Raw genomic sequence first — 23,775 nt, 5'->3', positions numbered from 1 at the left:
TAGGAATAATCGTGAATGAAGTCCAAACTGAACAGTTTCTGGCTGGTGCAGCTGCAGAGTGTGTGACCTCCTCGGGGTTTGATAGGGAAAAGTTGCCATGGGGATGGTGCAGCATTGTTTGCGGCTGACTTCAGCTTTTATTGTTGTGCTCTGATTACAGCTTTTGTCTCGCTGTGAAGTGGGGTTGTGACATGCCAGCTTGAAACAAAGATGCATTTACAGGCAGCGGCAGAGTTCAAATGATTTCCATAATTAGAGATATCACTGCTTTAAGCAAGGAAGAAAAAATAATCTGTGTTGCTATTTTAGAAAACACAAAGTTTTTCAGTATAAATTTATTATCTGCTTAGAAAATAAGTAACTTCCTGGTAAAACTGGTTAAGCATCATTTGGGGAAATTGTTATTTGCTGCTAAGAATGATGGCAAAAGGCTGGGAGGCAGCACCTGAGGTGAAGATAGTTCAGCTATGGGGTACACAGACCTTGAGTTTTTTGCCACCTTAGCAAAGTATACACAGACATATATCAACATCTTGATTTACTACATCCTTAAAGCTTGTTAGCTCCGGGATGTCCTTGAGTAAGGGAAGCCTCACTCAAGGACATGTTCTAGGGGTGCTGCTGCCTCATATTCTATTTGCCACCAGCCAGGACCTCCCAGTCCTTTGCCAGGGCCTTGCTCTCCAGTGTCATTCCACAATCTGTCCACACATCCAGGGCTGATCTATCCCAGGTGCAGAATCTGGCACTTGGCCTGCTAGATATCCTGTGGCTGTGGCTGGTGAATGGCAGTTCATAGAATCATAGATCACAAATCAGTTTGGGTAGGAAGAGGCTCAAAGCCCATCCATGGCCAGGGACACCTTCCACTATCCCAGGCTGCTCCAAGCCTTGTCCAAGGGCCTTGTTCAACCTGCCCTTGGACGCTTCCAGGATGGATCAGCTACAGCTTCTCTGGGCCAGAGCCTGCTCACCCTCAGAGGGAAAAATTTCTCCACAATATACAACATTTCCCTCCCTGCTACGGCCTCCCCATTAAACACGCGATTAAACCCTCAGTAATTGAACTACAATTCCCATCATGCCCCGCGCCCAGCCCCGCCCCGCCCCTGCCCACGCCGCACTACATGTCCCAGCAGGCCGCGGGCGGCACGGGTGGTAGCACGGCGGCGCATGCGCAGTACGGTGCCGGCGGCGCGGACGGAGGCGGCGGGATCAGCCCGTTCCCGGTGCGGGGCGCGGGCGCGGGGCCGGGAGCGGGCTCGGGGAGCGCCCGGCTCTCCTCACGGGGCTCCCGCACTGCCACCACTCCAGTAAGTGCCTGGGCCCGGGGTGGGGCTCGTCCCGCCCCGGGTGATGCCCTTCCTTCCGCGCCTGCCCGGTGTGTGACCGCGCAGGGCACTGTCCTGCCGACTCTCCCTCCTTTTTTCCTTTCCGCTTTCCCTGGAAGGCGCTCGGCGGCGCGGGGGCTCCGCCGCGGTGCGGGCTGCCCCGGTGGCGCGGGCAGGGCGCTGGCACGGCCCCGGAGGTGAGAGGAGCGGTGATCTCATTGCTCGTCACGGTTCTGCTCGGCTCCGCCGCTCGGCTCCGCGGGCACGCCGGGCAGCAGCGATGGTACCGGGCACAGCCCGCAGCCGGGTGCGGGAGGGCTCCGGAGCCCTGGCAGAGCTCGGGGGGTTGGGGCAGTGCCCGGTGTGCCCAGAGGGGCTGGGGCAGCCCCGGTTTGCCCAGCAGAGCTCGGGGGGCTGGGGCAGCCAGCGGGCAGTGCCCGGTTGGGTTTTGGCTGTGCCTTTGGAGAGGGATGTGCGGGGAGGTTCCAGGCACGCTCCGAGCCGTGGTCTGGGTGAGCTGTAACCGGGGCTGGTTATTTGCTGAGCCAAAGTGTCTCTAAATGGATAACTTGACTATAAATGAATGTTAAACTGTAACCACTGTTGGTATATGCGCGGTTTTTATCACCTGTAAAATTCCAGATAGGCATTTGACATGCCGCTGAATTTAACACGGGCTTAAATTCTGTATGTGTTGTGCAGACTGGAATTCTGTATGTGTGTTGTGCACACCTAAATTCTATACGTGTTGTGCAGCTCCCTTGGGAGGAACTAATGCCTGACCTTCGTAAAAGGCATTAGGTTGTTGCATCAAATGTTTGCAAAGTGGCACGGAGAGGACAGCAGTTTTCTCTCTGGCAGGCTGCTGCTTTGGGGCCTTCTGGAAGAAAAATGTCTGATTTTCACTAAGCAGTGTGTTGTGTTTATAATGGAGCAGAACAGTTACTTGTTACGCTGGGCACCTGAATTAGGCATCAGCTGAGTGGTGTTACCCGAGTAAAGCTGGGAGGTAGAATCTTTTAAAAATTCTTTTTAGATTCTTAAGAGCTCCATCTCTCCGTGCTTCACCTTCTTCTCCAAGCAGAGTACTTTTAAAGAGACTACTAGGCATAGAGCAAGCTGAACAGCATCAACTTCTTTGATGCCTTCTGACAAATTCCTTGCTTTCCTGACAGAGGCTGTAATGTCTATAAAGATACATTTTCTTTTCTCCTGGCCCAATCCCATACATGACCCTGCAGGACAGAGCCATATTTGCTCCTACTGTTTTGGGGCCTGTGATGTGTGAGGAGTGGCTTCTCACTGTTAAAACCAAAGCAACAGGATTTTTTTGCTTTTGTTTTGTTATTTTGTTTTTATTTTTTTATATTTGGGCTGTATTCATTTTGATGCAGGAGCTGAAAATGTGTGTGATTACTTGGAGTGGTTGCTCTCTCATGAGTTACTCTGCCTTATGGAACAGTGAACTTGCATTTTAGGTCCATTCAATCTTGTTTCCTCCTACTTGTTATTTTTAGTTGAGGGAGTGAGAGCAGTAACAATGCATGGAGCTGTCAGGTTTGTGAAGCACAGAAGTGTAGAAATGCAATTTTCCCCTTTGTCACACGAGGAAGTGTTCAAAGTGGGCTGAAATCTCTTTGTGGTGGGGAGAGATGCTGGGCCTGGCTGATATTTGGAGGAGAGTCTTTTAATTCAGGGATAGATAAGCACTGATGCAGAAATTGATAATTCAAGAAATAATACCTGGGGGTTTGATGTGTCCTGGGTATCACTGGGTGCTGCACTGCTGGAGTCAGCTTTGCATAAAATACAAACCTTTGTGTGACTCATTGAGTTCTATCTGCGTTTATCACGTTGTGATTTGATTTTGTGAGTGTAGAAGATTTAATTCCAAATTCATAAATTCTAAAGGCATCTATTTCCTTGAGCTATTTCTCTGCTTTAAAGCTACATTTGGCCTCATGTTCCATTGCATAGCTCTGCATTTCAAGGGTGAAATTAAAGCAGAAGATGCTCAGTGGGTCACTGGCAGGTGTATTACAGTGCTGAGATGTTTCAGGGGAGCAGATGTTTTCATACAAAGTAGAGAATAGGCAAAGAAGAGTCATTATATATAAAGAAAATAGGCAGGCAGCATCTTCATGCTTTCCCTCCTCCTCCTCCTCCTCTCCTCCTGTATTTATTTTTCCTCAGGAGTAGTAGCTGAGTGACAGAAGACAGACAGACACACACATGGGGAATACAGAAGGCATGTGCAGGAGGAAGAGACCTGGGTGCAGGAAAAGACATTTTTGCAGGTAGCTGGGGCTTGTTCCAGAAGGCAGCAGAGCTATCTCAGCTCAAATAAAGGCTGACAGCATGTCAGAGAGTTGGTGTAGAAGAGAGGAAGTGCAGAAGTCAGTTTTTATTGACTGTAACAGATTAGGAAGAACTTGAGGACATTACTGAAATGAGAACAGGTCTCTGCTTGTAACACAGTCTCCAGTGCAGGGTTGGATGTAGCCCAAGCTGCCAGGCCTGCAGAATTCTTAATCTGTTTTAGTAGATTTAGAATTCCATCGATGTCTTTATTACTGACTGTTCCTGGTTATTTAAGCTGACAGTTATCATGGTAAATGCAGTTTCTCCAAAGTGCAGCAAACCAGCAGTGTTGGGGAGTGAGTACATGTTCTAATGAGAATTCTCCTTGCATGCTCTGCTGTGCTTTTGCATGTATCCAGCTCTGCATCAGTGTTTAGACAAACAATAGCTTGTGATATGAGAGCATTTATCTGTCTTGCAAGATGGGTTTTGGCTGGGTTTTCTTTTTCACTGATAATTATGAAGAATAGGAACAGTCTCAGAAAATACTTACTGGGGTTTGTAGCCAAGTGAACCTTTGTGCAGTTGTATAATTGCATGAAAATACAGAATAGTAAGTTACTTCAGTGCCAAAATGGGAATTTAGGTAACTGGCTTTAGCATAAAACATTTTTACAGCATGGAACAAGTGCTTAAGAATTCATCAGGAAATTATATATAAAGAAACACAACAGTCAGTGCATGTATTCTTTTGGTTTTGAAACTAAAGGCAATGGGACATGGCTAGAAGCATTGCTGTCAGTGATTTATAAAATTACATAAGAAACCTAAATATCATAATCCTAGTGAGCTTACTTGACATATGAAAATAATGTAACAGCTTTAAAAAGTCACCTGCTGAAGAGCTGTGAGTGACAAGAATGGTTCAGGTTTTGAAGTTACACTTCAATGCAGAGAATCACTGAAATGAATTGGAATGGGAGGATGTGGCTGAGCTGCTTCAATTTTTTTTCCTTCTCCTGAAATCTTTCAAATTAGGACTTTGAAAATATATAGGTCTAAGGTCCTCTTGATGCATGCTGTACCCTAAGAGTGTATTTAGGTACGTGTTGGTATAGGGCTGAGTTCTATAAATATCACTTTCCTCTCAGTGCTAGGTAAAGCAGCAGGGTTTTGTTGCTGTTGAGGAAGGAAGCTGGTTCATTGTCTCAGCACTAAGCAGCATTTTCTCCCTCCAGGGACTTGCAGAAGCATCTAGAATGTGTAGGTGTTTCTTTAATCTTGGAGAAGGAACTTATTAAGCTTTCTGGTGCAGAACTGTATGAGCCACTTACTCTTAGCAGATGTTATCTGCACAAGCAGGGAGTTGCAGGTCTGGTAGACATTTGTGGCATTCAACAGTTTAAACAGTTTTCAGGTTTGAACATATGCCTTTGCCTTAAAATCTGAATAGTTTCAGGTATTTTATGTAGAAGAAAGGTGGTTCAATAGTGAGGTTGCTGCTCTGGGACTTGGGAAACAGGTTCAGCTCACTGTTTTGCCAAAAAGCTTCCTGTGTGGCCTGGGACAGGCTGCTGCTGTGTCCCTCCGTTCTCATGTGAGAGTGCTGAGCAGCAGCTCTGCATCCCAGGAGTGCTCAGGGCACGTCAGGCTGGATGTGGTCAGGGGAGGCAGAGCCTGAAGACACAGCCCAAGATAAAAAACAAGGGGAAAGCTCCAGGCAGGAGGAGCAAAACCAGAAAAATACAGCGGAAAAAAAAAGGTTTTGACTGGAAATCTCTGGTGTCACTTAGAGAAAGCAAGTCTTTAAAACTTTAAGGAGCGCTGCATGGCCTTGTTTGTTTAACAGAATTTTAAAACAATGCTTAAAATACCCACACAAACATGTAAATCTTTTATGTTATGGTTCTGCCTCACAGGGGACAGTAGCAAAGCTCTCTCTGTTCCTTTGTTGGCTGTTTTCTTCTTGAAGATGTTTTTAATTCTAGCTAGCCATTGCATCCAGATGTTTTGGATATCAATTTAGCTCATTTTTTCTGCTGGCATTGTAAGCAGAATCTCTTAAATTTGGCCTGATTTACTGATTTTTCATGTGAAAGAGGTTTGAGCTTTTCTGCCTCTCCACTCCCCCAAAGGGAAAAAGAATTTGCTGCCACCTCTAGTGAGCTGTGTCTTTATTCATGTTACAGAGTTAAAAGTATTTTGAATTTAAAATCTTTCTGGTGAAAATAGGGCACTGTCATTGCTATAAATTGAAAATGTAGACTAGACAGCAATTACCAAGCTTTGCAAACATGTTTTTGTTGTTGAGAGTCAACACTCCCAGGAACAGTCTCTGTATACTGGCAGATCGGTGATAAATTAATGCATTTAATATGTAATTGTTTTGATGTGTATACTCTCCCTGGGTGCTTTGGTACCCACCACATTTGCATCCCATGTCCAAGAAAATGTGTTGGAACTTGTTTCAGCCTAGTGACTTAATTAAGTGTTCTTGTGTTAAGCACTAAAACAGTTACATGCCAGGTTTGTTGGAAGAGTGAGCAGTCCTCTTAAAACTGCACTTCAAAAGATGTTGTTCAATATGTTGGTTAACTCTTTAGGGAGGCTGAAAATGCCAAATGGGAACTTGGGCTGGGCTAATAATTCAGCTGGCAATTATTCCTGTGTCTGGTAGACCATGGCTGTGTGTGCAGCAGTGCTGGAAGGTTGGGTCACTTAAAGGATGTTAAAAATGTGTCTGCTGGTTCAGGACTTTGGGGTTTGGTTATCTTGATGTTTTTCTTGTGTTTCTTCCTTAAATCAAGTTCACTGTAGATGCTGTAATTTATCTATTATGTAATTTATCTTCCTGCTTTGTGCTGGTGCCCTGATTTTTGGGCGGAGAAGCATGATTCCTTCAGGAGGTCCATTTGCTGCCTTTTTGTGGGAGGCTGAAAACCTCCTGATGTATGCTCATGGTACATCCAGGATTTCCAGGATGGACTTGGGATTCTTCTGGGGTGTTTCTGCCTTGCTGCGTGTAGGTCAGACAACAATACCTGGTACTTTTGGGATTATTCTGTGGGTGGAGGGCTGTTATTCTCCCTGCACACCATAACTGAGGTTTTGAGAACACCTTTGTCAGTGCAGAGCAGCAGCTGGGCAGTAACTGGTGTTTGTGTCATGCCACAAATGAGGAGCAAGGTGAGGCAGAAGGCCACAGCCAGGGCTGTACCTGCCATGAGGACAATTCCCTGTGCTCCTCTCCAAGGAGGAGAAAGCTGCTGGAAATGAATTTTAAGAGAAATCACATTGAGTGATGTGATTCAAGTGAGCTACACTGTGCTACAGACAGAGCAACTTTCACTTTGTGGGGTTTATCTTCGTGTTGGGTGAGACTCCTATTCAATGTGCCAGAGTGGGGTTTGATTTTCTTAATTTAAGGTGTATAAAAAAAGGGAGGGGGAGGGTAACGTCCCAAAAACTTTGCCATTTGATGAGCTTGATTTTCCCCTCCCACCTTGGTGAACAGGAGCTGTGCATCTGTAAATGCACATTTGTCTGTCTGTTACGTGAGACAGGCAAAGCCCTGTTCTTCCTAAAGAGCTTTCACTGCACTTGCACTTACTGGAGAGCTCTGAGATTAGTCCTAATCTCTGGAAATCCTTGTGTAGTTCTGATATAACTGACAAGTGAGCTGGATTCTGGAGGAAATAGCAAATCTTCGCAGTAGAGGGAATTTTGACCCACATGGTGGATTATACAATGAAATGAACAGAGTCTGTACTGTAAATATTAAAATAAGTCAGGTGAAAATTAAACAGTAATGTTTTTTTCTTTACCAGAGTTTTAATGTAGGTTAACCCATTGCATTTTTCTTTATTCTGCATTGAATTTGCTAAATTAGATCTACAAAATCAAAATTGATAAGCAGTTACTCACTTTGTGTGCTTTGATTTCATTAAATCCTTTTATATCTGTAAAAGAGGTCAAATCTAATATTTACCTGATAATGTTCTTATCATTATTTGATATTGAAATGAACTGAAAAATGAGGTTTTTTTCAGCCCTTTCTTTACCAACATAAGAGTATTCTGTGAAAACTGAAGATATTGCTGATTTCCTAAGCAGCTGGCCTTTCCATTTCTTACATACTTCCCAGGAAGATCTGTGTTTATTTGTACTGCTGAGTTTATACCCAGAATTCTGAGTGAAAATCAGCAAGACTGGCTCACAAATGGCAAAATCCATTATTCAACCAGCCTCACCTTCTTTTTGTATTGAACTTCCTGAAGTCAAATGAGCTTCACCAGGATTTGCAGTTCGATTCAGATGGGAATTTGAAATAGCAGGGTGTGTGTGGAATTCAAGTGCTTGGAGTGGTTGGCCTGAATGAAACAGTTATTAGTTTATTATTGAAATTACACAGGGTTTTTCTAATGACTAACTAGTAATAATAAGTAATCCTAATAAGTAATGTGGTTATTTCCTGCTTAATTTTTAATTTGTTTTGGTTGTCGTGAATGGACACTTTCCATAGACTAAGCATGTAAGCATCTTTGAGAACAAGGACCTAATTTTCATATTTGGAGTTTTATAGGTGGCATTTATTTAAAATTTTGAAAAGGCTGATAAAAATAAATTGTAAATATGAATCAACTCTGAACATGCATTTTTAAGGATTTTAACTAGTATGCAACTGAATTTAATTTAGCATTTAAAAACTTGTTTTGAGTCTTGTGTGAGATAAAAGTCAAAGTGAATTAGAATGACTATATTTTGTTTTCTTTTATTGTATTTATCTCTGGTTATATCTCTTTTTGAGTAACTGTATTATCCAGAGGATTAATATAAAGTGATGAAAATTACATCTGACTGTTGTAAAGACTTGGTGTTACTGAGCATATTCTGTCACTGTCTCTCAACTTTGTTATTTTACTTCATTGCCTTGTAAGCTGGTCATCACTCATAAGTTATTAATGGGTTAATTTCAAGAGTGTTTTTTATAATGGCCTTTTTGCAGAGGATGCTTCCCTTTATTTGTGTTAGCTCAGTGCATTTAGAGGGACAATTAAAATAATTGTTTTAGCTGGGTAAAAACCATTAATAGGTGATGTTGGTTTTGTTGTTGTTTTGACTTAAAATATCAGTGACAGAGAGGAGTTTTGCATCCTGTGCAGTGCATTTCCTCATTCCATCATATCCCAAAGCCTTTGGCTGCTATTGCAAATTCCTTAAAATGGAGGAAAATAGTTCAGAACAGGAAACATCACTTAGAGAAATTTCTGCGGAAATTTTTGAGGAAGTACCAGCCTGTTCCATCATGAACTTGTAGGTCAGCATTTGAAATAGGCCAGGGGATGATGGATTCAGATAACTCCAGAATGTTTTCCACAGAACTCCAGATTTCCCTAGAACATACTGATTTATTTTTCCTGAGATGAAAGCAACCTTAGAGGATAGCATTGAAGAAAATGAATCATTTGACTTGCTGAGGTGCACTGGAAGAGATGGGAGTGGTTGGCTTGCCCCGATTTAACAAGTGTTCCTGGAAAACAGCAGCTCAGCATTTTGAACACAGAATCACCACTGGATAAGACTGAAGTTCAAGATAAGGCTGCTGGTTTTGTTGGATGATTCATCACTGCAGCCATGATTTTTCTATTTTGTGGTCTGCTTGGAAGTTGGATTAAGTGCTGGGGGAGGGATGTATCTTTTGACATTCCTCATAGTTTGGGCAGGGATAGGAGAGGTCAATGCCACTTGTACTAAATATCTTTTTATTTGACAAAAAAATTGATTCCTGCTTAGGAATTTTTTTTCCAATTGAATACTGGCCTTTTGCAGCTAGTTTTTCCTTCTTTTTGACTACTTTAGAACGGGAATCTGAATTTAGGGGGCAGTGTATTGTGGAGATTTCCAGTTCTCATTTTTAGATGTAGTTAAAAAGTTGATCACAGTGTCAGAGGCTGCTGGCAAATCCTGTTAACAGAAGCATACAATGTCTGCTATGCCCTCAGGGACAAAAATGAGGCAATGGGGGATATTTGGGAAATTGAAAAGCTGGGCTTGTAATTTTAAATCCATCAATCCTGAATTATTTTTGTTGTCAAAAGAATTGCAGCCAAGTCAAGCTCTCCAGCTCCTGGATTTACTTGTTTGTGGGGTTTTTTGTTACGTTTTTGGTACTTTGGAAGCTGTATGAAAGGTGAGCAGAGATTTCCAGTATTGTCTCATAGCAGAAGTTATCTCTCTGGTGGGCAGCCTGTGCTGGAAGGTTTTCAAGGAAATAAAAAGAGGTTTGAACTACTGTTTCTGGAAGATTGATGTGACTTGTTTGCAGAGGCTGCTCTGAGCTGCTTGTCTCAGGGTTGGAATTTCCCCCTCCCTGCTCCCTTCCCTTGCCCTGGATGTGCACAAGAAGGAAAGCTTTCACTGCAGTGTTCTTCAGGGGATAAGCAGCACGGTCTGAACTCATCCCTTCCCCTGGGGAGGCACTAAATGGTCAGTGAAAGAGATGACCAGCTGGAGAGCAGCTGATTTACAGCAGGAAGCTGAGAGTAATTGCCTAGGCAAAAGCCAGGAGCCCTCACTAATGAAGCTGCCCCTGGAACTGCAGGAAAGACTGGAGATGGCTGGGGATGCTGCTTTACCTTCCCTTTGTGCTGCTGGAGCTGCTGTAAACAGCAGAGCTTAAAAAGGGAGCTGGGGAGGAGGGGTGGGCATGACTCATGGCATCATTTTATATTTATCAAGTGGAGGTGTATGAATGTTGTTCTTCATTTCATAGGGATGAGTAAGTAGGTAATGGATGTTTCTTAATCTTGCTGGCTGATAGAAAAAGAACCCCAAAGTCATCTCCTGGGGTGGGTTAAATCCAAAGTTCCAAACGTTAAAGAGCAGGAAGTAGAACTGTTCATCTAAATTAAAGAAATGAAAGTAATAAAATATTACCCAAAATAATGAAATAAAAGCAATAAAATATTACCCAAAGCTTGGGGAAAAGGCATGTAAAATAAAGAGGTATAAAGTGCTTTTCTTTTATTTTTTAATCAAGCTGTCCTGTCATAATGCAAAGCCTGATTTTTTTATGAAGACAAAATTCCACTTGCTTTAGTCAACCAGTGGTCCATGGTTTGTACCTACCTGTGGAAATCGAATCAAAGGAGAGACTGGGCCACAGAAATGTTATCTGGCACCTCACTTCAGTCTTGTCTAGACTTTGCACTTGAAGATAGGAAGGCTGCACGCAATCTGGAATGGAGGTGAACTCAAGAACAGGTGCTGGTGGGAAGCTAAAAATAGGAATTAATGTGGGAGAGTTGGAGCTGCGTGTTATAAATGGTGCAGAGGAGATGCTCGTGTGCCTCTGCAGGTCCTGCTTGTGCAGTCATGCATTTCCAGTGAGGCTGGGGAAGGTGATCTGGGATTTTTATTTATAGTGGTGCCCAGGAGGCCAGGCAGCCCTCAGTGTGGGATATAAATGTTGGGGAATGTCAGTGTGTGTTGTACCTCCGAGGAAAAGAGCAGGGAGAGGGGAAATCTGAGAGAAGCTGGGCTGGTGAGGTATGGACCTCCTAAATTAGTACCCTGCTGCTGAAAGAGGGATGTAAGGCTTCAAAAATAAGTGACACCTCCTCTTTGCATTGTAACACAGCCCTCCAGGAAAGAATTTCAAGGAGCTGGGAGTTCTTACAGAGTGTTACTATACACCACAAATTGGGTTTTCAAGAACATCTTTGTTTTTGGAGGATTGTGGCAAGAACCAGGAGGAAATGGGCCACTGGGATGTTTTTCCTGAAGTAGCACAGTGTCATTGACCCACATCTCCACTGCAGGGAGGGAAGGCAAAATAAAATGGAGTTGTATGTGGTGTGTAACAGCTTTGGTGCCTTCAGCCTTCCTAAGAACTCATAATCTTTTTATAATGCTTGATTCTAGAAGATTGAATGCACTGTGCTGCTGAAAATAACTAAGGGTGCATGTAATAATGCTGTCAAATGTACAGACTTGGAGGTTTTTGTTTCCTAATTGCTTCAAATAATTTAATGGAAAATCTCATCTCTGCAAGACATGATGTGTGTTGTGAAGACATTTTTAAGTTGAAGTTCTGATGAATTCTTAGGCTGGTGGTCTTCCAGCCAGATTTCCTATGCTGAATTAGAGTTCTGCAATTCCTTGTATGAGTCATGACAATTCCATCAATGCCTTTTGGCTCTGTCCAGAGTTGTCAGGAGGGGGATCATGGTGGTGGCTTTGTCATGTGTTCAGTCCCTTTAGTAACTGGAAGAAAGGCACAAATTGATTTTTTTTTTTTTTATGTGCATTGCAAATTGTGATTCATTAATGAAGGTTGAATAGAATTGCTATTAATTTACAGGGGAATCTTGCCAAGGTGTAATGGGTGGAAGCAGGCTTTTAAAAATGGAAACCAGTTATATGACACTGTGTTATATTTCAATTTATTATGAAGTTAAAGGTGGGGGCTTTTTTGTCTCTTCTTTAAGACCATCAGTCTTGTAGAGAGCTGTAATCCCATGAGGAATTTTAAACTAATTTGAAGAAAACAGCAGTTATACAATTTGCATTTTAACATTAGTGTTACTTTATGCTGTATTTTCATTAGAGCATAGAGTAGGTGCAAATAGTATCATATTGTAGGCTAAAAATTAGCTGGTAGTACTTTGAATTAGAGAATCTTTATTAATTTATGTTTGGATATTTTTTCTTCTTCTGTGAGAATTAGTTTACTGACAAATAAGAAAAAGCTTCTGAGCTTTGTTTTTTGCCCTGAAAAAAAAATTTCAAGTATTGGAGTAGTTCAGCTTTAGCTGATTGTGTGTTCATAATGGAGCATTATGAGCATCCTCCTTTCATTTTCCTTGAAAGGTTTTCTGAAACATAGATTCTCTTATGGGGGGAAAGTGCTTTGAAAATTCAGTTGGTTTTATTCAAGGATTTTTAATCAATCCGGATCTTGTTTGAAAAACAAGTTTTCCTTGTTTCGTTTTCTTCACATCTGCGGAGAACACAGCTTTAAGTCTGCTCAGACAGGAAACCAGCCACCAATATTTGCTTTTTTTCAGGCATAGGCCTTTTCTGGGCTTCATAAACTGTTGATATGAAGCCTAAAAGTGTCCTGGAAATGCTGGATGATCTTGTTGAAGAACCACCTGGTACAAATTAGGCAATACTGATAAATGGCAATTTTTATATTCATTTAAATGCAAACAAGGTGTGATGCCAAATTCTGCCAGATTAGATGTGTAATTTAGAGAACAGCTACCCTTGAGCTTGCCCTGTGTTTATAGGAGATGTTGCTTCAGTGTGAAGTGATCCCAAGAGCCTCAATTGAATTACTGATGAATGTTTGTGAAAATAATGATATTGTCCTGAGTGCTCAAGTGTTTATTTTTGTGGTCCTTATATTTATAACTTGGTTACAGAGCTTGACTTAGATCTGTGATATTTAAATTGTGAGGAGCACACCAAGAAAATGTAGATTAGCTTCGTAAATTTTCTTACTTTATTGAACAAACCTTTGCATATTTAAACCATTGTTGCTGCTGATAGACTTTTTAAAAAATGTTTCTCAAGGTGATTGAGTCAAAAATTTGCTTGTGTTCTAATTAGTCATAAAATAACAGCTGTAAATACAATTATAAATGTACATGTTTGTATATTGATAATCCCCACCCCAAAAATGTAAATATCTGAGTCCCTAAAATAAACACTGATTCTTTCCCCAAAACAACACTTGAAAAACTGTCTCATGCTTTGGTGTGGGTATCAGTAGCTAACTACAAATAATTATCAGGTGTCTGTCTCATTGTATGTGTATGTAAGTGTATTTAAATCAAGTTACCTCAAATATTAAAGGTAAAGAGTTTAAAGAAATACTAAAATGAAGCTTCCATATTACAATTAAAGCTGGAAAATTATGAAACATGTGATGTGCTTCAACCTTCTGTGTCTTACATTAGTATTTTTGGATCTGTACTATTTCTGAATTTTGTAACAAAATGTGAAGACTGAATCATTTTTTCCCTGCCCTGGGAAAGATTGGCATCAACCTGATTTTTATCATTTTTAGATGAGTATGCAAATTTATCTTTGCTCTTACAAGGCTGGCTCTTAAAGTAAAATGACTGTCCCATAAAATAAAAGGAAGCAAAACCCGTGATGCAAAAGGCAGATCCATAAAAGGTGAATCGTAAGAGGGTAATAGGTGGGCACAAAGCAGATGTTATTTAATTTTTTAATGCAGCACAAATTTAAAAAAAAAAGAAGACCCCAAAAGCCAAAATAAAAGCCTGGTGCACTCAGACCTCAGTACCATGAGCAGAGAGTGTTCCCATCTCTGTTGGTGCACATACAGCTTCATTTTTCCTATTTAATGTATAAGAATGAAAAGATGTCTTCTTAGACACAGCTAGACGTGAAGTGCTTTGTGTAGGAGAGAAGAAAAACGAGAACAATGTTTCTAAAAGCTGTTTTATTGCATTTGCATAAGCTAGATATGAAAAATTGCAGTGGGCAGTGGAGCTCCTAAAGTCTTTCTTGGCCGTGAGAAGCAACATCAAAGGAGGAAGTGTAACCCCACTGCTGTCTCAATTTTGTGCACGTTGTGAAGGATTTTTCAGTGATTTTGTCAAAGCCTTGATGCTCATCTGCTGCTTCCCGCTTGTAACTTTACACTTAGGCTGTTGGGTCTGCTAAATACACGCAGCAAAGTCTGAAAGTCCTGTCTGAAAATGCAGTGGTGGTGGTGTGGGGAGCAGCTACGCTTCACTTACCCTTCCGTAGAAACTTCTTGAAGCTACTGATTGAAACTGCTCAAAATGTCACTGAGCTGTCTTAAAATTAGCAGCAAGGAACTTTGCTTACCTCCTGTGCTTTTTTTTTTTGTTGTGCAGTGTGATGTCCAGGGTCAGAAATGCCTTATGTGGATCGCCAGAATCGCATCTGTGGTTTCTTAGACATTGAGGAAAATGAGAATAGTGGGAAATTCCTGCGGCGGTACTTCATCCTGGACACGCAGGAGGACAACCTGGTGTGGTACATGGATAACCCACAGGTGAGCTGCCCCTGCCAGGGGTTTCCTGGTTTGGCTCAATGTTGGGTTTTCTAATGAATTCGCAAAAGAAAAGTGGGGTTTGGTATTATGGACCTGGAAGCTAGGGGAAAAAATCATTGAGTAAATGAAATAATTGTAAATCGGGTTAAAATAACCAGATGAGCCAAATCACACACCCTGGTGTTTAATTCACCTTTAACCTTATGCGTGGTTTTCCTTGCATTACATATTGCTTTCCCTCAACAGAATCAGTCATTGAAAAGCAATTTTTAATGGACCCTGCAATAGCAGTCCAGCATGGATGGTGTATGCATGAGGACAGCTTGTATCTGTTGGCATGGAGAGCAGCCTTTAGATAAAAGCTGCTTTTTCAATGTGCCTGCATCCCTGCGCTTCCTAGCAGAGGGAAGAGCAGATAATTGCTGAAGGTTTGGGCACAGAGACAGTGAGAGCACAGGATCCAGGTCAGCTGACAGCTCCTGCCAGAGGAATATCCATGTACCCTTCTGCCAGGAGCAGCAGAGTTAAAAAGCATCAGTCTGCTGTTCAAAGGAACCAGCAAAAACAAAATGTAAATGAGGTGCAGCTCCATGGATGTGACTTGTGACTGAAGCATTTAGCAGTTTCACTGAGGAGAAAAAGAATTTCTGCAAGTAACACAGACTTCAAACATTTGATCTGAGTGAAAGGAAGCAATCCAGGGCATGTGGACAAAATCTTGAAGTGCTGTAGAAATTGCAGTTCTTCAGAAGTTTTAAGACTTAATGATATTTGCAGTGCACACCCAGGCCTAGGTTAGGCCTTTTATTTTACATGCACAAATGAAAGGATTTCTTGCAAGAGAAGAAATGAAACTTCTTGATTTTCTCCCACTGCCGTAATTTTGAAGAACTGCAGAGTTCTGGTAAATATGTGAAGGCCTTCCTAAATCCCTGAAGTGATTGGAAAATATGTGAGATGGCCTTTGAAGTATCTGACATAATAGATGAATGTCACTTCTTGTCCCTTCCTCCTGCCCTGGTCAAAGTACAAGAGACTCCAACATCTGCTAAGGAAAACAGAAATTCTTTCCGGATTTCCTGGATGCAGAGCCACAAGAATCCTTTTTCCTCTAGTAAAATACATAAACCTCTGAAACAATTACTGTTTGTATTGTTTCTAGCAGTCTTTCTGTTTTTAGTTAACAGATGTGTGTATAATAAACAAGTAGTTTAGATCCTGTTTCAAGCATACATTGTGCATTGTCTATAAAAATATGTAGGATTTTCTTTTTGTTTGTGGAATTAGTTGCTTTTTATGCATAAACACTGATTGTGGCATGAGAATAAACTGGTTTCACTATATAACATATGTGATTTGTTTCAGAATCTTCCCTCTGGATCTCCACCTGTTGGGGCCATTAAACTTACCTATATTTCAAAGGTAAGATAATTAATATGTGAGACACATTAAATACTTGATGGTAACTACCAAGGGCCTCAACTTCAGACAAATTTAAATGGCACTTACTCCTTTTGCTTCTGTGATACTCCTGAATTAGAGAAGTGTTAAAACACTTCAATAGGTTCAGGTTAAAATAAGAACAGATAAATTGTGTTGTCTAAGTTTTTTTAGTGTTTTCAAACAGCAGCTCTTTGTGCTCATAAAATTGAAATTTCAGGTCTTTATGAGTATTTGAATTCCCATTAGTCTGGGAGGAAAGACAGGTTATTTATGAATGGGAAGATGACTTTGGGTGTGATACCTTGCAAGTAATAGTGACTTTTAATAGACAGGACAGAAAAATTTCTAAAAAATACTTAGTCCTTTATACTGTGTATACAGTTAGTTCTAAATATGTCTGAAAGGGAACTGTGAACTAAGAACATTTCTGTGGTTAAATTTGTAGCAGATAGTGCATTAACAAATAAATGGAGAAAAATACTTGACCTTTTCTTGTCTTTCTGCTCATTTCTTGTTCTTCCTTTCAATTGTTTGTTGTCAATATCTTCCCACCTTCTTGTTTGTCTTTCATTTTTGTTTGGTTTTAGTTCTCTTTATCATTATGCCTAACCACCTTGCCGTGCTTCTAATCTTTGAATTTGCCCCCTTGAAAGAGAATGAAACTTGTGATGTCTGATGTGTATTTTGTGACATTTATAATCTGAATTTCCCTTCTAGGTTAGCGATGCAACTAAGCTGAGGCCAAAGGCAGAGTTCTGTTTTGGTGAGTTTGGCTTGTGCTGTGTGCATCAAGTGTCTTCTTCAGACATTTGGAACAAGGAGAATGTTCTGCAGTTCTGCTACCAGCTACAGCTGGGAGTGGTTAAAAAATAGCTTGTATTCACTTTCTTCTTTAGTATGATGGAAATGTTGGCTTCCTCATAAGGTGTTTTTGTGTTTTTTCATATTGCAGCTTAATGAGGAGTAGGTGAGAGCTGCTTTTTCAGATGTCTGAAATTTTTGAGGCATTAATAAGTAATGACAGTTGTTTTGAGAAACGTGGCCTGCCTGTCAGCTGGGAAGACAAGAAATTTAACTACTGAACTCGGTTTCCTGATGAAAGACTTGATTTCATTGATCTAAAAATACTCTCAGCCAATGCTCTTAAGTCAAATTTCAGCTTCTGGTGCTGCACAAAAAAAATAATTCTTGGGGTGCCTTCTAGATTTAAATTTGTTTAAAATTTACTGAAGCTTTAGATAATGCTAAAGCTCCTCCTGGTTTTAGGCAAGTACCTGGTGTGTCAGTTCAGTGCCATCTACAGATTACAGATTCCTCTGCACATCTGTGGAGGGCTTTGTCCTCAGCACTTGGAAAGTTTCTCCTGTCAGTGGGCCAGCTCTAAAACACCTTAAAGATCCAAGATGCTGGCTTAAATATCTCTAATTTATTAAAGAGTTTTCATACTTTGTAGAGGAAAAATACAAATTTACTGTCTTTATATTCAGATATTCAGATGGTTTTAATCACCGTAAAACCTATTTCAAGAATTAGCCATGATTTTTTTTTTCTGTTACACTGAAATGTGTTTGTCCTTTTTTGATGAAGGATGCCAGGGGTTGTGAGGTAGAGATATAAACTCATTAAAATATGTTTCTCTGCCAAGTCACTAAAGTAAAATAATATTTGTGTTGTAGCTGTCTTAAAGTTGTTTGGTCTTGTGCATCATATGCTGAGTAATTAATACTGATTTTCCCAGCAATTAACATTTTTTTAAAAGAAGTAAATCAGTGACCATAGTCATGTTCATAATGTCACAAAGGATAACAGATTCTGGGCAGAGGATTAAAAGGAGGAATTGTAGAAGTCCCCAGGTATAAGACTTGTTGCATGGGGAAATTGAGAAAGAGGAAATGGAACTGTCAAATATTTTGATAAAATTCAAGACAGAAAAATCAATTTTCAAAGTTTGTATCATGACATTTAAGTGGGGAGTTTAAATTACTATTTTTTAGAATAAAGCAATCAAGTGGATTTATGTGCCTTAAAATGACTTTCTAAAATGAAACACAGCAGAGCACTTAAATGCTTTAAATGGAATTTCATCTGAAATCAAATCTTTTCATAATGATATTAAGTTTGCTCTTCAGTTTCAGTGTTGTTAACTTTTTCTGATGGTTTTTAACAGTTATGAATGCAGGGATGAGAAAATACTTTCTACAAGCCAATGATCAGCAGGACCTAGTTGAATGGGTAAATGTTCTGAACAAAGCTACCAAAATCACAGTAAGTGGTTGAGTTGATCTTTAGCAGTGCTTTCAAATGATGATTGTCTCAAGGTGCTCAAATGTAACCTTTGCCTCCAGTTTCTGTCACCACAAACAAGTCTTGGCCTGACTTTGGAGTACTTAGAGAAACTGTACAAAACTCCCCCTAAATTTGAGTTTAACTTTCTTTTTGGAAATTGGACAAAAGATAATCTTTTTAATTATAGCTTAGTATTTTTTCTAATAATTTAAAATTAACTGTGCATTAATATTATTTGAAATATCCAGAAGACACTAGCAAGCAATAAAAAGACACACATACTTTTACCTGCTGTCAAAAGTTGTTATTTCTTAAAGTATCACTAAAATATTTGATCAAGCTCCAAAGGCTCTCTCCTGATTTTGAGTAACATCCATGCAAAGAAACCTTGCTGGTTCTTCTGGTAAATGTTAAATTACTTCTCTGGGTTGTACCAGGACAAGTTTTTATCTCGTGATAGAAACCCCCACGTGTTATCTCAGTCTTTTCAGGAGGCAGAAGTTATGGTTTTATATTCTCCAGTTTTGGGGAAGTGATGACAGTGAATGCTTCTGAGAACACACTCTGACAAAGAAGGGGTTCTGAGCATGGGTGCACACTTTTGTGTCTGTTGTCAGTGACTTTCTCATTTTTGGGTTATCTAGGGATGTTTACATGAGTTCTTTGCACTGTTTTAATGCAGTCCATTCTTTGGAGTTATAAAAATGATACTACTAATGATAAATTAAAAAAAAAAAACCAGAAACACAAAGCCTTCTCACCTGGGCTTTTCATAAAGAGGATGCACCACAACCAGGCCTGAGCTGTTCCCAGTTGAAGAAATTAAATGAATAAATAAATAAATGATTGCATCAATTTAGAGTGAATGCTGTTTATCATCTGTTTATCTTGCATTTGAAATGGTTGGTGAAATCATCAGTATTTTGTCTTTGAAGGAACAAGCCTCTGAACAGCCCGAGTACAGTATTAAGTACATCCAATTATTGAATCAAATAATTAAGATCACTCAATTATTTTAATATGAGCATTACTTGCTGCAGATTACAATCCTCCAAGATTCATTGCATGTTTTAGTCCTCTTGAGTGCTGATAATATCAGAATGGCTGTGAACCTCTGCAGCCTAGCACACTGTGTACCCAGTTTTGAGTGCTGTTTGAAAGTGCCTTTGTGTGAGGAGGTGGCTGTGGGCTTGGGCTGCAGCATTTTCAGCAGGAGTTTGTGACAGCTGAAGCACTTCCCCACAAAGCTGTAGCTACAAACCCTGCTTTTCAAAGGCTCATGAGTGAGCTATCCTTCAGTGCTGGGCTTGGCTGGGGATGGAGTCCCTGGCAGAGGGGTGGCCAGCAGGACACTGTCCTGGGCTGACATCTGCTCTCAGCACTGTCTGTACTTCCCTGCAGGCTGCATTTTGTAAAATGAGCACTCCTGGGCACAGGAACTTGAATCACAGACTATAAAGTGGCTTTGCTTTCTTGTCTAGATCAGTTCAGTTCCAAGTTTTGAATGTGTCACAGTCTTGGATGGACAATTTGTGTGTCCTTTCTGAAGGAGTTTGGATGTCCTCTGTAAATACCCAGTAGGTTGCTGGGTGGGGTATTTGGGTGTGAGACTTGATCTCCTCTAGTTGAAGTCACTTCAGATGTGCTATATTAACATTAGAGGTGAAGGAGAGATTGAAGAAGGAAAAGAATTGAAGGAGAGATTTCTTTTTCATTAGAAATGAAAAAGGCCTTGTAGTCCCTGCATTTCTTAGGTTAAACAAGTTTAGTAAGAAAACTGAGTAAACTTTTTAGATCAAAACACAGGGAAATCAGATTCCTGTGGCGTTTTGATGGCTTAGTTCCACATTTGAGAGAATTATCTAATAGTTACTGATAGTTAGGTAGGCAGGGTCACTTTGGCCAGAATTTAGCAATATATCTATGGTTAATGGGGGCAGTAACACAATCTTCATGCCAAGTACAAGTGAGGACAAATGTCACACTGGTCAGACACCCTGTGTGACCAAAGTCCCAGTGTTTATGGCCTTGCTGTGCTGCCTTTGCAGGCACTGGGGCGTCTCCACTTTCTCACTAAAACTGAAAGCAGCTGAAAAATAAAGAACCAGTTCTCAGTGCTTCGTGAAGATTAAGTGATGCACTTTATGGCAAAGCTTGCAACTGATTTCATCCCCTGAAATGTCTTTGTTGGCACCACTTTCCTCTGGAGCACTAAAGCACAGTCATTACAACAAATTTTTGTGTAAGACATTTTTAGCCTTTTACAGTTAGTGACCATTTGTTAAATCCTGCTGAAAATGCCTCAAAATTGAGTAATGCTTAGGGCTTTTTTTTTTTTTTTTTCATGAAACTCATGTCAATTCTCACATTCCAACTGCAGGTACCAAAGCAGTCTGATCCTCTCTGCCAAATGGAAAATGCAAATCGTCAAGCTGAAAGCCCAGGTGGAAAGAAACAAGTCTCTTACAGGACAGAAATTGTTGGTGGTGTTCCCATCATTACACCCACCCAGGTAATACCCTCCAGACAAGTGGGTTATTATTTTACACAAAAGCTGTACTTTTATATACACCTTTATTCATACTGAGTGGAGGTTCTCAGGATTTTATTCCCTTTATATAAAGATTTTAAAGATTTGCTTGAGTACTGATTTTTTTTTTTTGCTCACACATACCTGTTAGTATAATAATAATATTTTTGTCTGCATAAAATTAATAGTTGGTGTTAACAGTGATGAAGTTCTGCCCCTTTAACAGAAAAAAGGGGAAAAAAGTTATAAGGAAAAGTGGGGAAAAAAGGTTGAGAGGCTGAACAAGCTTATGGAAGTAGAATCTGTGCAGTGCTAAAGATAGAACTGAATCTGTTGCTGAAAGTTTTCTGAGATGAAAATAGTTACAGATTAGATGAATATCACGTAAATTATATGTATGCTCCCAAAATGCTTTAAAAATTTGGTGAATTCTGATGTCTTGTAGTCCTAGAAATAACTTTTTGTTTGCTGTAACCACCTGTAGTGTTTTGCCCATTCACAAGTTTGCACTAAATTCATGCATGAGTTTAAATCTGTACCATTTTTTTTACTGGGTGTTTGTCAATATCATTTCAAAGTACTGAGCACATTCTTGGTTTAGTTTCTAAGAGCAGCTTACAAGGACTCAGCCCTTGGGGAATCTCAGTTGTCTCTGGAAATCAGTTAAAATATTTTGTTCTTTCAGATTGGAAATGAGATTTGTGAGCATGGGATGATAAAGTTATTTCCTATTGTAACTACTATAGCTATTCCTTCACCTTTAGAAAAATAAAAAAACTTGAGAGTATTCTGAACTTTCCTGTGTTTTTTCTAGAAAGAAGAAGTCAGTGAGGGCAGTGAAGGGGCTGACAGGAATTATTTGAAGAGGTCACAAAGTCACCTTCCTTATTTTGCTGCTAAGCATCCCCCAGATAATGCCATTATCAAAGCTGGTTACTGTGTCAAACAAGGAGCAGTGGTAAGTATTATTAAAACAAAATAAAATTGACACTGATTTTATTACTACTGAGAGTAATAAGGATTAATTAAAGATAAAATTTATCCTCTAGTAGCACTTTATTTTTATCTGTGTTTCTTCTTTTCATGACTTTCTTTAGTGTTATGTTGTTGAGGATATTTTAGAGAGACAAAGTGTGTGCCCAGACTTCCATGTGATGGTTGGTGCATGCAGCTGGGAATTCTGTTCTACATTCTGTAGAGATCCTTATTTTGCTTACTAAAAACATCTAAATTGGGACAGAAGTTCAGTGCCTGCTTTATAAATCAGTCAAAAAAAGCTGATTTTTCAGTTCAGAGGAAGAATTGTGCATCTTATCAGACTGATTAACACAAGTGGAGCTGTTCATGTGATGTCTTGCTAGAAGAAGGAACAGATAGTTCAGATTAAGCAAGATACACATCTTTGAGTTCTCAGACTCTTTTTATCTTGGATTATGAAGCTTCCTTTTGTGACATCCCTTTTTTAGTTAAAAATAAACTGGAAACCTGTGATGTATTGTTTTCCAATTTTTCCTATAGAATAGTTCTGCTGCTGAGTTTCTACAGTTTGAATAAATCTTAAAATTCTTAAAGCTACTATTTTCTAAATTTTTTCCAAAAAAATTACTAATTGGGCAAAGTCATCCATAATTATCTTGGGGACACTAAAGATGCAGAAGTTGTTATTATAATAAACTATAATGAAAACATTATTCAAAATTAATAGTTATGAATAAATAGGAATTACAAAATATCATGTACTATAAATAACAACTAGAATGGTAAATATAATTTAATATATTCATAATACATTACCTGTAAGTCTATTTTATTTCATATGTAAAATAAATAAATATTTATTGTTTTCCCTTAACAGATGAAGAACTGGAAGAGAAGATACTTTCAATTAGATGAAAACACAATAGGATATTTCAAGTCTGAACTGGTAAGTTTCCAATTCTGTGTTATTTTCCAGTGAGAGTTGCAAGGAATATGCTTGTGTTTGAGAAATGTGCTCTGCTGCTCCTGCAGCTCTTGAGTCTGTACTGTAAAACCTTTTAATGACTGGGAAGAACCAAAAGAAATTAATGGGGCAACTGTTCAATCTGTTTGGGAACCTTCCTGTAGGGCACTGAGGAGCAATAATAAAATCTACTCTGCAGTCACCCTGATTCTTGTATAAGTACTTTGTCATTTTACACTCTTATAAAATTAATTGTGTTGTTGAAATAGCTGATCACTGTAAGAAAGACAAAACTAATCTTGCAGTTCTTTAAATAAAGTTAGAATTATGCTTTATCATCCAGATAATGGGATCTTCCCCCACATTTGTTTCAGCAGGGCAGCCAAGATGGACAAAAACCTCTTGATTTTCTGTTCAACAGCAACATTTGCAGAGTTTCTTTTAGCTTCATGACCTTTCTTCCCCTGTCACTCTAAGTTTTTGGCTGATTTTGACCAGATGTTAAGTGCCTTCAGGCTTCATTTAAAGATTAAATGGCTGGTTCTGAAGACAGTAAAGTGTGGGATTCCTTTTTAGGGAAAACAGTCTAAATGTAAGAAAATCTGTACCTAAAGAATGAAACCTGAGTTGTAGAGTATTGTAAATTAAGGAGAATTGAGTTTACAGGCCAAACATAAGAAGTAAAATGTCAAGAACCCAAATTTCAGGCTGTTTCTGAAGTTAAATTTGATTTCATTTCTAATGAGGGCGTCTGCAGCAGTAGCAGGGGTTTGATCTTGCATCATTATCTTTGTTAAGCTGTCAGCAGAACAATTCTGACTCACTGCCTGTAAGAAACCCTCTATTTTTATTTAAAAAACAAATGTGAGCTCAGATTGCTCAC

The 23,775-nt window shown here is 39.8% G+C and overlaps 1 protein-coding gene across 5 annotated transcripts in view; it reads left to right on the top strand.

Moving 5' to 3' along the window:
* The first annotated feature begins 1,197 nt into the window (after window positions 1–1,197).
* PLEKHA1 (pleckstrin homology domain containing A1) overlaps window positions 1,198–23,775 on the top strand; it is a 31,263-nt gene continuing 8,685 nt past the window's right edge. For 3 of the 5 annotated variants that reach the window (XM_063163053.1, XM_063163052.1, XM_063163050.1), the window contains exons 1-8: window positions 1,198–1,313; window positions 14,531–14,691; window positions 16,057–16,113; window positions 16,852–16,897; window positions 18,302–18,399; window positions 20,801–20,932; window positions 21,765–21,908; window positions 22,806–22,874. In XM_063163053.1, coding sequence (XP_063019123.1) covers window positions 14,551–14,691; window positions 16,057–16,113; window positions 16,852–16,897; window positions 18,302–18,399; window positions 20,801–20,932; window positions 21,765–21,908; window positions 22,806–22,874 — 687 coding nt within the window. In that variant the 5' untranslated portion in view covers window positions 1,198–1,313; window positions 14,531–14,550. Of the gene's footprint in view, window positions 1,314–1,450; window positions 1,529–14,530; window positions 14,692–16,056; window positions 16,114–16,851; window positions 16,898–18,301; window positions 18,400–20,800; window positions 20,933–21,764; window positions 21,909–22,805; window positions 22,875–23,775 lie in introns of those variants that run through there. The other 2 variants (XM_063163048.1, XM_063163049.1) reach the window with 2 other exon arrangements.

This window comes from Melospiza melodia, chromosome 9, assembly GCF_035770615.1.
Source record: "Melospiza melodia melodia isolate bMelMel2 chromosome 9, bMelMel2.pri, whole genome shotgun sequence".
In the NCBI taxonomy this organism is placed as follows: Eukaryota; Metazoa; Chordata; class Aves; order Passeriformes; family Passerellidae; genus Melospiza; species Melospiza melodia.
This window is presented reverse-complemented; position numbering and strand designations above follow the sequence as displayed.